Genomic DNA, 13447 nt, shown 5'->3' on the forward strand with positions numbered 1-13447 from the left:
CATTCTTCCCCTTTAGAACACACTTACATGCATCTTCCCATGTCATTCCTGCCCTTCAGTTAGATTGGTCTTAACTGTAGCACAGATGCTAATTTACATCATATACAAATCGATGTGCATTGGTTTCAATTTACTTTTATTAATTTATTAAAGATTTATGTATTTATTTGTAAGAGAGTTACAGAGACAAACGGGGGGGGGGGGGGGGGAGACAATCTTCCATCTGCTGGTTCAGTCCCCAAATGGCAGCAACACCTGAGTTGGGGCAGGGCAAAGCTAGGGGCCTGGAACTCCATCCAGGTCTCCTATGTGGGCGGCAGGGGCCGGAAAAACTTTGGCCTATCCTCCGCTGCTTTCCCAGGTGCATCAGCAGGGAGCTGGATCAGAAGTGGAGCAGCCGGGATTTGAATCAGTGCTCACACAGGATGCCACCATCACAGGCAGCAGCTTAACCTGCCGTCCCGCAACACTGGCCCCCATCTGACTTTTAATCTAACTTGATGCTGTGAAAATAATACTAACAGGTTCCACTTTACACGGCAGCAGTTTCAGAACCTGACTCAGGCATGCTGCTGCACCATTTTTTCCATGAAAATAAATAGCTTTCTACTACTGTATCCTTCAAGGAGAAGAATGTCTGCCCATCTGACCAGTTCTTCACACATCAGAGTTAGGTTTTAGCAAACTCTTCATTCATTCTGGCGTTCTTGAAAATATTCATCAAACAAAGAGGCAGACTCAACGTCATGTTCCTGACACAAAGGAAACACAAGAGAGAGAATACATTCATTCCCGTCGGTTAGAGCCAGCACGTGTTTAGATTTTGAGGTAAGGCTGTGTGTGGAACGCTCACAGCGCCTGCTCCAGATGCGTGCTGAGTTACTGTGCCATGATGTTGCGCTACTGCCCTGCTGCCAACCAACTGTCACTCCACCCACTGACAAACGCAAGGGCAGCCTAAATTCAAGTGGCTGTCACCTCCTCTTGATACATCCCCCAAAGCCCCAAGGACAGGGAGAACCAACTCAGCACTATGCCTTAACGAAAGGCCGAGCAAAGGTGTCATTGTCAGCCCAGTTAACCACCACCACTAAGAGAAAAAACTAATTTAGACAGTTGCCTGGGTTATGCAGGCAGCTACTGGGTGCTGGCAAATATTTCTACCAAAAGCCAAAGCACAACTCAGATCAGAAATTACCTTAGGCTCCTTAAATTCCAAGTCTTCACCATACTGAATGGCAAAATCAATATGCTGTAACACAATGTTCATGCTTTCTTCATCTGACTGATCGTACGGTAAAAATCGAACCATGCTGTAGTCGTCTATCTGTGAATTGGAGATTTGAGGAAAAGTTCATTCGAAAGTTGAGCAAAATACACAATTTTCAATTTACATTCGACTTTTATAGCTATTTGTATTTAGTGATTAAAAGCACCTGTGTGTTTGGAGCAAGGGAATTGGAACGACAGGCAGAGGCAATAGCAACATCGATTTTTCTGAACTCTGACGTGCTGTAGCACTCACTAGCTTATTAGTTAACTGGACTCTTTTTTGTGGGTATTTATCTGAATTCAACAGGCACCAGAAATTTCATAAGGACAAACTGTTCCAAACTCCCCAACTGTCTTGAAATAAGACATGTTAATTTACTTGCTGCTGCCAATAACTACTACTACTTTTTTTTTTTTAAACCTTTATTTGAGAGGCAGAGAGACAAAGACAACTCCCATGCACTCACTCCTTAATGTCCACAATGGTCAGGGTTGAGCCTGGTTAAAGCCAGGAGCCAGGAACTCAATCCCGGTCTCCCGTGGGAACGGCTGGGAGCCAACTACTTGAGTCATCGCCCATCTCCCAGGCTGGGCAGGCAGCCAGAATGAGGAGCAAAGCCAGGACTTGAACAGCGACACCCTGATAGGGGATGCGGGTGTCCCAGCTGCGGCTTTACTGCTAAGCCAGACGCCTGTCGCCAGCAGCTCCCTCTAAGTGAAGTGCTGACCTGACAGCACGTGGCCCCGCTGCTCCCTCCTTGTCCTTTTATAAAGGTGGTCACTGTGCATGGGCAAACACTTGAAAAGGTCATTTAGGACCCCTCCCCTCAAACAACAAAAAAACAAATCAGAACACTTAAAAAGCTTACCAGGGTCTGGCACTGCGGTAGTTGTTAAAGCCACCGCCTGCGACACTGGCATTCCATATGGGCGCCAGCTGAAGTCTCAGCAGCTCCCATGCCAATCCAGCACAATGCTAATGCACCTGGAAAAGCATGGAAGATGGCCTGAGTGCTTGGGCCCCTGCCCCCGTGTGGGAGACCCCGAAGAAGCTCCTGGCTTCTGGTTTTGGTTTGGCCCAGCCCTAGTCATTGCGGTCATTTATGGAGTGAACCAGGGGATGGAAGATATCTCTCTCTGTAACTGCCTTTTCAATAAAGAAATCTTTTTTTAATAAACAAAAAAGCTTACCAGTCCACATATAGCATTAGTCAATTTTTTGAATTTTTTGCTTCTCAAGTCACTTGTAGAATCTTCTAGCAAAGAATACATGTCTGGATCTAGAAACCTTTAGACGTGAGAAAGGAAAGTGATGAATAAAAGGCCACATAAATCAGGAAACTGAATTTACAGACGGAATCTCTCATCTAAGAAAAGCAGAGGGGGCCAGCCTGGAACACCCACACCCCAAGATGCAGTGCCAGTTCAAGCCCTGGCTACTCTGCTTCAATCCAGCTCTCTGCTAGTGCGCCCAGAAAGCAGATGGTGGCTTGAGTGCCTGAGTCTCTGACACCCATGTGGGAAACCTGGATGGGGTTCCTAAGTCCCGGCTTTGGCCTGGTCCAGCCCTGGCTATTGTGGCTATTTGGAGAGTGAACCAGCAGAAAGAAGATCTCTTTTTCTGTCTCTCTGCCTTTTGAATAAATAAATAAATAAGTCTTTAAACACAAATAAATAAATATACTGGAAGGTTCATCCCTGTCACTGAGATCTGATGATGACAGAGCAGTGAACTCACTTCTCAATTTCCTTTTTAGCTTTCTTACTCAGCAGATCCATTTTTGTCATGATGTTAATTTGCGGAATTTCTAGAGAGATCATGGCACTCAGGGCTGCCAAGATGCCGGATATAAACTGAAAGAGTAAAAGAAAACAGAAGACACATCAAAGCCCTTACATCTCCACATAGAGGGGCTTCGCGCTGCAACAAAACTGGCAAAAGAAAAGCTAATATTAAAGAAAAACATGTCTACTAGCCAGCTAGCTGACCCTTAGCTCCAAAGGCATGGATACAAACGACAAGGGCTCAATCTCCAGTGATCAAAATCTCCATTTAGACAGCAGTGTTAACCTCCTTTTCCTACTATTCCAAAGAACTACTAGTGATTTAGGTAGTCCACAAACTAGACAAAAGATCTTCAGGAAATTAAAGAGAGACTTAACAATGGGATAATAAAAGCTGCCAAATTAACACTGTGAAATGTCCAGGATCACAACAGTTAGAGGAGACTGTTACTTGCTTGGAACCATGGTTGAGAAAACCTGTGACGGATTTATCCTCAGACCTTGAATGACTCCACCATGAACTGAGAATCAACAAGAAAAACTCCACAGACTCGGAACTCCCACTGTTCCAGCTGCTGCACCAGCTGCTTCATCACAGGCAAGTGAGTGTACAACTCGATCTGACCTGCATCAGGGACAGAACAAGCGTCACCAACAGGAAGTCTGTTAAGTCACTCAATCAGAGAAAACAAATTTTCCCCATAAGTGGTTGGAAAAGAAAAAAAAAACAACACTAAGGAAATCAAGCCATGGCAGCTTTTAAGGGGATGACGGCCTCTCTGAGGGATCACAAAATCTAAGGCACCATCACCATGGGAAGCCCAAGCTAACGTCTGGTTTTATGTAGAAAATGAGGGTCTTCACATTTTAGCTTTTTGCCAGTGAAAGTGCGTGCTACAAAGGTGCATACAGCTTGGAATAAGCACCCACCTGTACACTTACGCCACTTGCACTTCTGTGGGTTTACACACGTTCACTCACAAGCGGGGGGAAAAGTGAGCACATGCGAGCTAAGGCTCAAGTCTAAGTTCCTAACCTGGCTGAGGGAACTACCGCCTCTGCACACCCGTCTCCTCTGTGTTCACCGAGTCCCAGCCACTCTGGGCTTTGCAGTGCCTCCTATCCACCCTGTGCCTCCCGTCTCCAGGCCTCCAGCAGGCTGGGCTTCACCCTGAGGCCTGGTTAAAGGCCACGTGACCAGACGCCTCCCTAATCCCCTATACGTCAGTCTGTGCTACTCCTGGGGGACACCTGCTATGAACGGATAGAGAAAAATCACTGGAGTAATCCTGTTTATCCTCTCTTGCCCTCTGCTGGACCGTGAGCTCTTGGAGAGCAGACACTGTGGCTTCCTTGCTCTCTGTGGTATTTCCAGGGTACAATAAGCACTCAATAAATGCAAAGAAATGAATTACAATGTAGTACCTTCCTGTAGCACGGTTTAGAGCTACAAATGCTCACTTCACTCTCTCCCACTGCAAACAAGGCCATCACAACCACAAGGAAAATGACGCATTCGGACTGCTGACCTGCACGCAGGCATTTGGCCCAGCAGGGAAGACCCCACCTGGGATGCCTGCATCCCACATTGCAGGGCCTGGGCTTGAGTCCTAGATCCGCCCCCACTTTAGCTTGCTGCTGCTGTGCCCCCCAGGAGACAGGGGGCAATGGCTCAAGCAGCTGGGCCTGCTACCCCCGTGGGCGATCTGGATGGTTCCAGGTTCTAGCTTCAGTCCGGTCCACTCCCATCCTCGGCCCCTGGGGGCATCTAGGCAGTAACCAACAGGATGGGAGCTCTGTCTCTGAATCTCACATACACAAATAAATGAAAAAAAAAAAAAAAAAAAAAAAAGCTGGCTGACTTACCTGGACAGTCAAAAAGGATGTAGTCATCCTCTACGTGGCCAAGACAGTTCTCCAGCCAGTCAAAATTATTGGCAAAGTACTCCATGCAAAACACCAGCCCTCCATTGGGACCGAACCGCAAAGAATCATCCTCCATCACATCGTCCACCTCAATCAGTTCCCGAATGTCTGAAAAGGACACAGGGCTCAGCATGTAAGCACTCATCGGAGAACGGTCACCCTCCCTAGGAACAACTAACAACCATACGAAAGCTTATGCACACGCAACTACTTAAGAACATGGCTGTTCACTGCAGCAGGGTCCACTGGCTGGAAACTAAGCAACTCCATTATCCTAAAGCCAGACAATGGGATCCTACGCAGCCATAAAAAGGGAGAGCCTCTTGAAGTTCTGACGTAACAGAAGCTCCCAGGAAAATGCAAGGTACAGAACTCCGTGAGAATGCCATCATCTGTGTCAAAGACAAAGCTCGCTACGTGTACGTGTATCAGATTTCACATGCTGACTCGTTATGGAAGGACACAGCAGAAACTAGTAACACTGGGTGCCCCAGTGCCTGACAGCGGCACAGAGAGGAGGGAACGGTCATTCCCGCACACTTACTCTTTGCTTCCTTTTGCATTCTGAACCATGTAATTGTGTAGTACCTATTTCTTTCTTTTTTGTTTAAGATTTATTTGAGAGGCAGAGTTACAGAGAGAGAGACGTCTTCCATCTGCTGGTTCACTCCCCAAATGGCCACAATGCCCAGAGATGGGTTAATCTGAAGCCAGGAGCCAGGAGCTTCTTGCAAGTCTCCCACGTGGGTGTAGGGGCCCAAGCACTTGGGCCATCTTCTACTGCTTTCCCGGGCAATTATCAGGAAGCTGGATCAGAAGTAGAGCAGCCAGAGCCGGCACCGTGGCTCAATAGGCTAATCCTCCACCTTGCGGCGCCGGCACACCGGGTTCTAGTCCCGGTTGGGGCGCCGGATTCTGTCCCGGTTGCCCCTCTTCCAGGCCAGCTCTCTGCTATGGCCAGGGAGTGCAGTGGAGGATGGCCCAGGTGCTTGGGCCCTGCACCCCATGGGAGACCAGGAAAAGCACCTGGCTCCTGGCTCCTGCCAGGATCAGCGCGGTGCGCCGGCTGCAGCGGCGGCCATTGGAGGGTGAACCAACGGCAAAGGAAGACCTTTCTCTCTCTGTCTCTCTCTCTCACTGTCCACTCTGCCTGTCAAAAAAAAAAAAAAAAAAAAAGAAGTAGAGCAGCCAGGACTCAAACTGGTGCCCATATGGGATGCCAATGCTGCAGACAGAGGCTTAACCTCTATGCCACAGCGCTGGCCCCAATATTACTTATTTATTTATTTTTAAAGATTGTATTTATTTATTTGAGAGACAGAATTACAGACAGTGAGAGGGATTGAGAGAAAGGTCTTTCCATCCACTGGTTCACTTCCCAAATGGACGCAATGACCAGAGCTCAGGAGCCAGGAGCTTCTTCCGAGTCTCCCAGACGAGTGCAGGGGCCCAAGTGCTTGGGCCTGCTTCTGCTGCTTTCCCAGGCCCTATCATAGAGCTGGGTCGGAAGAGGAGCAGCCAAGACTAGAACCAGTGCCCATATGGGATGCCAGCGCCACAGATGGAGGATTAACCTACTGTGCCGCAGCTCTGGCCCCCAATATTATCTTTTTCAAAACAAGTAAAACAAAATCGAACAAAGAAACCAACTTTTCTTTTTATTTGAGAGGCACAGAGGGAAAGAAAGAGACAAACAGAGAGAGCTAGCTCCCTCCCGCTGGTTCACTCCTAAAGGGCCTACAACAGCTGAAGCTGGGTCAGGCGAAGCCTGGAGAACCCAGTGCAGGTTCCCACGTGTGGAAAGGACTCAGCTCCGAAAGTCACCAACTGCTATCTCCCAGGGTGCACATCAGCGGGAAGCTGGAATTGGGAGCAGAACCTGGACTTCAACTCAGGATCTCGGGCCGGCGCCGCGGCTCAATAGGCTAATCCTCTGCCTTGCGGCGCCGGCACACCGGGTTCTAGTCCCGGTTGCCCCTCTTCCAGGCCAGCTCTCTGCTGTGGCCCGGGAGTGCAGTGGAGGATGGCCCAAGTCCTTGGGCCCTGCACCCACATGGGAGACCGGGAGGCAGCTCCTGGCTCCTGCCATCAGATCAGCGCGATGTGCTGGCCGCAGTGCACCGGCTGTGGCAGCCATTGGAGGGTGAACCAACGGCAAAGGAAGACCTTTCTCTCTGTCTCTCTCTCACTGTCCACTCTGCCAGTCAAAAAAAAAAAAAAAAAAAAAATTCAGGATCTCCAATGTGAGATGCAGGCATTCCAGCAAGCATCCTTCCGGATCAGCCAGCTCCCACCCCTCAATTATCATTTCTCACCCCAACAGCTCTGCAAAAGCTAGCTAACCTCTGGTCTCACTTTGCTTATCTATAAGCTGCCGGCAGCATCAGACATGTTGAGGTAAGAGGAGAATTACACGAGACAATGTATCTACATCACTCACAGGACAGGGTTATCCAATTCTGGCAGACATAGGGGTCTCTTATTTGTTTTTGGAAATTAGAATTTTCTCCCTTAGGTTTTAATTTTTTTTTTGACATTTATTTATGTATTTATTTGAAAGGCAGAGTTACAGAAAGGCAGTGGTTCACTCTCCAGATGGCCACTACAGCCAGAGCTGTGCCAATCTGAAGCCAGAGCCAGGAGCTTCCTCTGGGTCTCCCACCCAGGTGCAGGGGCCCAAAGACCTGGGCCACTGTTCACTGCTTTCCTAGGCCATAGCAGAGAGCTAGATCTGAAGTGGAGCAGCCGGGATTCAAACCGGTGTCCATACGGGATGCCGACACTGCAGGCAGCAACTTTACCCGCTACGCCACAGCGCCGGCCCCTATTAAATCATTTTACGTAAGCTGGCTTGTGTACTTTGCTGCAAACAATCCTGAAGAACTGCAATGCTTTTCGGTATCTCCTCAACCTGTCAAGCTGCCTCCCCTCACCCCGCCCACTCGCATACTCGTCATCAACAGAAATCAGAGGCCAGCAACACAGAATTTCCCATTTTCCCACCACTCACTCCGGCGGCCTTCACTCCTGTCACGGTGAGAGCAGCACCCCTCTCCCAGCAGAGCCAAAACCCTCTGCTTGTGTGGGGCCCCCCAACCCTCGCAGCCAGTTCCACCTTCTCTGGCACCTTCGGTTTCTCTCTTTCTACTAGGTTGTTCTCTTCTGCATACAAGTGTGTCCAGTGACTATCTCCAGTCCAAACAGAAACCTTCCTTGATCCTCAGCCCCGGCAGTTATTCCTCTGCTCCCTCTCACAGCAAAGCTCTCCTCCCAGTGCCTACACAGCGTCACCTCCAACACTGCACTGCAATCCTGGTCAAGGCCACCACTGTGTCCATGCTCCCAAATCTAACGGCCACTTCTCTGTCCCCATCTTCTCAGCCATACCTGACACCCCATTCACCTCTTCCTTCTTCAAACGACCTCTCCGTCCTCCGCCCTCCCTGACCCCATGTCTTCTACCCGGCCTCTCAAGAGCAGCCGACCCCCACGCTTGCTCTCACACCTCTTCTCCAACCTCGCTCCCTCCCAGTCCTGTGGCTTCAGGTACGATCCATATCCTATCAACCCACAGATCTGTATCACCGGGGAAGAGCTCTGAATTCCACATAATCAGATCCAGTTGCGTCTTATATGTACAGAGAGAACTACCACAAAAGCAAAATGAATTGCCTTTTTCCTTGGAACAACTATAATGCGCTCAACAGCTCAAATCAGACACCTACGAGTCACTCCCGACTCCTCACCTTCCCGGAATCCACCTCCACCAAATGCTGTCAATTCTGCTTGCAAAACAGAAACACGGTGTGTCTGCCTCCTCCACCCCACCACTGCCCTAATCCACGGCACCTGGGCAGCTACGACAGCTGCAGTGCTGGTCCCTGCTTCACTCTAGCCTCCCTCAAGTCCAGTTTTCAGCCAAGTGCCTGACCTCTCTAAGATTTATTTATTTGAAAGGCAGAGTTACACAGAGAGGGGGAGATACAGATCTTCCATCCACTGGGTCACCCCTCAAATGGCTGCAACATGGTGAGGCCAAAGCCAAGAGTCAGAAGCTTTTCCTGGGCCTCCCACATAGGTGCAGGGGCCCAAGCCTTGGGCCATCCTCTGCTGCTTTCCCACATACATACATTAGCAGGGAGCTGGATCGGAAGTGGAGCAGCAGGGACCGAACTGGTGCCCATCCACACGGGATGCCAGCACGGCAGGTGACAGCCTAACCCGCTACGCCATGCCAGCCCCGACCTATCTTTAAAGACATAAATCAATGACAACCTCCTGGGCTTAAAAGCGCTCAGCGGCACCCCACTAACAGGATAAAATCCAAGCTCTTCGTATCCAACCAGCCCCTACTCTTTCCCTCCCTCCCGCCCCCACTCTCTTTCATCTCTGCAAAGCCTCTCTCGTCCCTGTGCTATTTACTGGCCTTGGTGTCCTCACGCTGGAAGGCCTGCTCCCAGCTCGGCGAGCTTCCTACCAACCTTCAGGTCCAGGCGCACGGATCCCCTCCTCAGAGACGCCGTCCCTGACCATCCCACAAACAGCAACGTCTCCCACGTGTGCCTTCTCGTCGGCCACTCTGCAGCCCTGACCACACTCTGGAAAGTGTCCATCACTGCTTGTGCCCCCCTCCCCCCCGCCACTGAGAGGCTGACGATGGCAGAGCTATGCGTCTTTCTTGTTCCCCGCTGTAACTCTGGCGTCTGCCATAAAATATGTGTTCAACAGACATTTCAATGAACACAGCAGGAGAATTTTTAAGAACTATCCAAGGCCGGCGCCACGGCTCAACAGGCTAATCCTCAGCCTTGCGGCGCCGGCACATCGGGTTCTAGTCCCGGTTGGGGCACCGGATTCTGTCCCGGTTGCCCCTCTTCCAGGCCAGCTCTCTGCTGTGGCCCGGGAGTGCAGTGGAGGATGGCCCAAGTGCTTGGGCCCTGTACCCCATGGGAGACCAGGATAAATACCTGGCTCCTGGCTTTGGATCAGCGCAGTGCACCGGCCGCAGCGCACCAGCCGCGGCGGCCATTGGAGGGTGAACCAACGGCAAAGGAAGACCTTTCTTTCTGTCTCTCTCACTGTCCACTCTGCCTGTCAAAAAAGAACCATCCAGGCTGCACTCGCTGTGGCCAGCGGCAGTCTATCAGATTCACTACAGCAGGGCTAACATGCAGGGGGCAGAAGGGAAGGGAGAGGTGGGAGCAGGACACTTACTTTCAACTCTTACATCAGCCCCAAAACCAGGGGACCACCTGCTGATTTTTCAGCTTCTGTCGCTGAGCCCCCAAACTCCCTCCCTCCCTCCTCCTCACCCTGAGGGAAGGCTCTGCTCGGGACTCACCAGCCATCACTGGGTAGCTGAAGTGTTCGGCTGCCGGATCTAGGTTGACAACCTGGACGGACCGGTTAAGGGCTTCACAGTGCTGGACCATGGTGGCACAGTAAGTGCTCTGCAGTGAAGCAAGGCATGAGGATTAGAGCAACAGGCAGTGGAGAGCTACCCTCCCCCCACCCTGGGGGCAGTGTCCACCGAGGCCACGCGGTGCCAGGAGGCTGACTGAACACACAGGAAAGGCACTGGGCTGGGAGCCAGGATACACAATGGCGACAGATCTAGATGAGCGTGGACTCATGGGAACTCTGGGGAAGGTGCTTCCCCACTCTGCCCTCAGGTGCCTCCTCTCTAACTGGGATGCCCTTCAAGATAACCAAGGCCCATCACTGCTCTAACGTGGAAGAAAAGGAACTCAAAGGGGAGGCTTCTGGTTACACGGTGCAGCAACCAACACATCGTGTCTCCACTAGAACCAGCAAGGTCCAAACAAAGACCTAGGTAGGACGGCCAGGGACGGTGTCTCTTAGTAGGGGATACCTGAGCCTACGGGAATGTTTTGCCAACTCAGAGGAAGAGCATTTCTAGATGAGGGAACACCAAGGCCAATATACAGCCTGGAGGTGGGCTAGCAGTTTGCAACTTAAAAAAAAAAAAAAAAAAAAAAAAAGATTTTATTTATTCATTTGGAAGGCAAAGTACCAGAGACAGGAAGAGAGAGAGAGAGAGAGAGAGAGAGAGAGAGAGAGAGAGAGATCGGTCTTCTATTCACTGGTTTACTCCCCAGATGACTGCAATGGTCGAGGCTGGGCCAGGCTGAGGCCAGGAACCAGAACTCCACCCAGGTCTCCCATGTGGGCGGCAGGGACCCAGCTCCTCCGGCCCTCTTCCACTGCTTTCCCAAGCACATTAGCAGGGACCTGGATCAGAAGTGGAGCAGCCGGGACTGGAAATGATGCTCATATGGGATTCTGGCATTGCAGATGGCAGCTTAACCTGCTACACCACCACACTGGCCCCTCAAATTCTGGTTCAGAGATTCCTTATCCCTTGTGTAGTCCTTACTACACCACATAAAAATCCTGCATCTACTTGTTTATCCCTCCCACCCTCTGTCTAAAGAAATAATTCCCATCATGCTCTCCCCTTAGTGCCTTCACACACACTGTTTTCTCTGCCTAGGAAGCCTTCTCCATACACCGCATTGTCTTCTCATTCCTTTTTTATTTATTTTAAATTTTAAGAGGGAGGGAGGGAGGGAAGGAGGGAGGGAGAGAGAGAGAGAGAAAGATCTTAATCCAGATTTGCCACGCAGCTGGCAGGAACCCAGTTTCTTTTCTTTTTCTTTTTTTTTTTTTTAAGATTATTTGACATGCAGAGTTAGAGGGAGAGGAGGAGAGACAGAGAGAGATCTTCCATCTGCTGATTCGTTCCTCAAACGGCTGCACCAAAGCCAGGATTCTATCCAGGTCTCCCACATGGGGGGCAGGGGCCAAACCACTGGGCCACTTCCTGCTGCTTTTCCAGATACATTAGCAGGGAGCTGGAGCAGAAGTGGAGCAGCCGGGAACTGAACCAGTGCCCGTGAGATGCTGGTGTCACAGGTGGCAGCCCAACTTGCGGCACCGCGGTGCTGGACCCAGGAACCCAATCTCTTGCGCCACCACTGCTGGCTCCCTGGGCCTGCACCGGCAGGAAGCTGGAGTCAGGAGCTGGCACCAGGCACTGAACCCAGACGTGCAGACGTGGGACACAGACCTCTTAACTGCTAGGCTAACAGCCAGTTCCCCATCCAGCTGTATCTTAACTGGCAGTCACCGTTCTTCCCAGCCAGGCTGTGCCCCTGGGCAGGAGACGGCCAAATCTCAGTCCCGTGTGGAACCTCCTGCATAGGAGGGGGCAGTGGCTCAGCAGGTGCTTCTGCTGAACACTGACGCCTCCTAACACCTCCACAAACTCCAGTGTTTCCCCAACTACGTTATTTGCTCAATATCTTCACTGGTTTTACAGTATTTGAGTGCTACTACCACCATGTTCTTAATATTTGTTGACAAAAAACATCATGGGGGTTGGCGCTGTGGTGTATCGGGTAAAGCCCCCACCTGCAGGGCCGGCATCCCATATGGGTGCCGGTTCAAGTCCCGGCTGCTCCACTTCCAATCCAGCTCTCTCTGCTGTGGCCTGGGGAGCAGTGGGAGATGGCCCAAGTCCTTGGGCCCCTGCCCCTACGTGGGAGACCGGGAAGAGGCTCCTGGCTCCTGGCTTTGGATTGGCTCAGCTCCGGCCATTGCAGCCAGTTGGGGAGTGAACCAGCGGATGGAAGACCTCTCTCTGTCTCTGCCTCTCCTTCTCTCTCTAACTCTGACTTTCAAATAAATAAAATAAGTCCTTTTTTTAAAAAAAAATGGAGCTACGTTAGAAGCCAGCGTAGCTTCACCGCAGTGGAATCCAGAACGGGAAGAGGGAATGTTCTGAGCATACGAGCCGATGTTCCGTAACGCGGGGTCCCACTGCCATCTAAAATCCCTTCAAATACCAAAAGTCCACGTCCCAGGCTTTGGGAAACACCCAGAAAGACCCCACTTTAGCCTCCTGGGAGTGAGAAAGGGCAGGATTCTGGAGTCAGAAAAACAAAACAAACCCGGATTCCAGTTCAGGTCCCGACTCGTACGCGCGCGACCTTCCGTAAACGAGAATAAGAAGACCCATCTCCTAGGGTTGGGCTACTCCAACCCGGGGCCTAAGCGTCCACCAACAACCGCCACGACCCCCTTGCAAGACGACAGGACCCCGAAGACCGAGAGCAGAAGCGAACGGCGCGGAGTCTCAAGGCCCTCGGTACACGCCCTTCTCTCGGGACCGAACCCTCGCCTCACACGGGTTACGACCTTTCTCTCCTTTCCCACCAAATCTCACCTTCCCGCTGCCGGCGGGGCCCATGACCAGCTGCGCGTAACGAGGCATGCCGACCCTCGGCTTCCCCGGGGCCGTACGGCACACTTCCCGCTTCAGCCTTGGCGCCACGCCCACCCACTTCCGGGAGCGCGAGGTGTGAACCAATCGCAACCGAAGCTCCTTATACATTTCCGGGTAAGTCACACCTCCGGCTACGGAACGTTCCGCGGGCCAAGT

At 51.2% G+C, this 13447-nt stretch overlaps 1 protein-coding gene across 2 annotated transcripts; it reads right to left on the reverse strand.

Annotated features, from left to right (window-relative positions):
• Positions 1-119: 119 nt before the first annotated feature.
• On the reverse strand, positions 120-13308 carry GPN3 (GPN-loop GTPase 3). Of its 2 annotated transcripts, none has more exons than XR_016227105.1 (8): positions 13232-13308; positions 10325-10433; positions 4924-5091; positions 3513-3682; positions 3011-3126; positions 2464-2560; positions 1199-1327; positions 120-752 (listed from the first exon to the last, which is right to left on the reverse strand). XR_016227105.1 is itself a non-coding variant. In XM_051826842.3 (8 exons), the coding sequence occupies exons 1-8, from the start codon at positions 13277-13279 to the stop codon at positions 690-692; spliced, it is 855 nt and encodes a 284-aa protein (XP_051682802.3). In that variant the 5' UTR covers positions 13280-13308; the 3' UTR covers positions 120-689. The 2 variants fall into 2 exon arrangements, 1 of the variants encoding a protein (XP_051682802.3); XM_051826842.3 differs by having other exon boundaries at positions 3558-3682.
• Between the last annotated feature and the right edge of the window lie 139 nt (positions 13309-13447).

Source organism: Oryctolagus cuniculus, chromosome 21 (genome assembly GCF_051225735.1).
Source record: "Oryctolagus cuniculus isolate XC-2025 breed Fujian yellow rabbit chromosome 21, ASM5122573v1, whole genome shotgun sequence".
Taxonomy (NCBI): Eukaryota; Metazoa; Chordata; class Mammalia; order Lagomorpha; family Leporidae; genus Oryctolagus; species Oryctolagus cuniculus.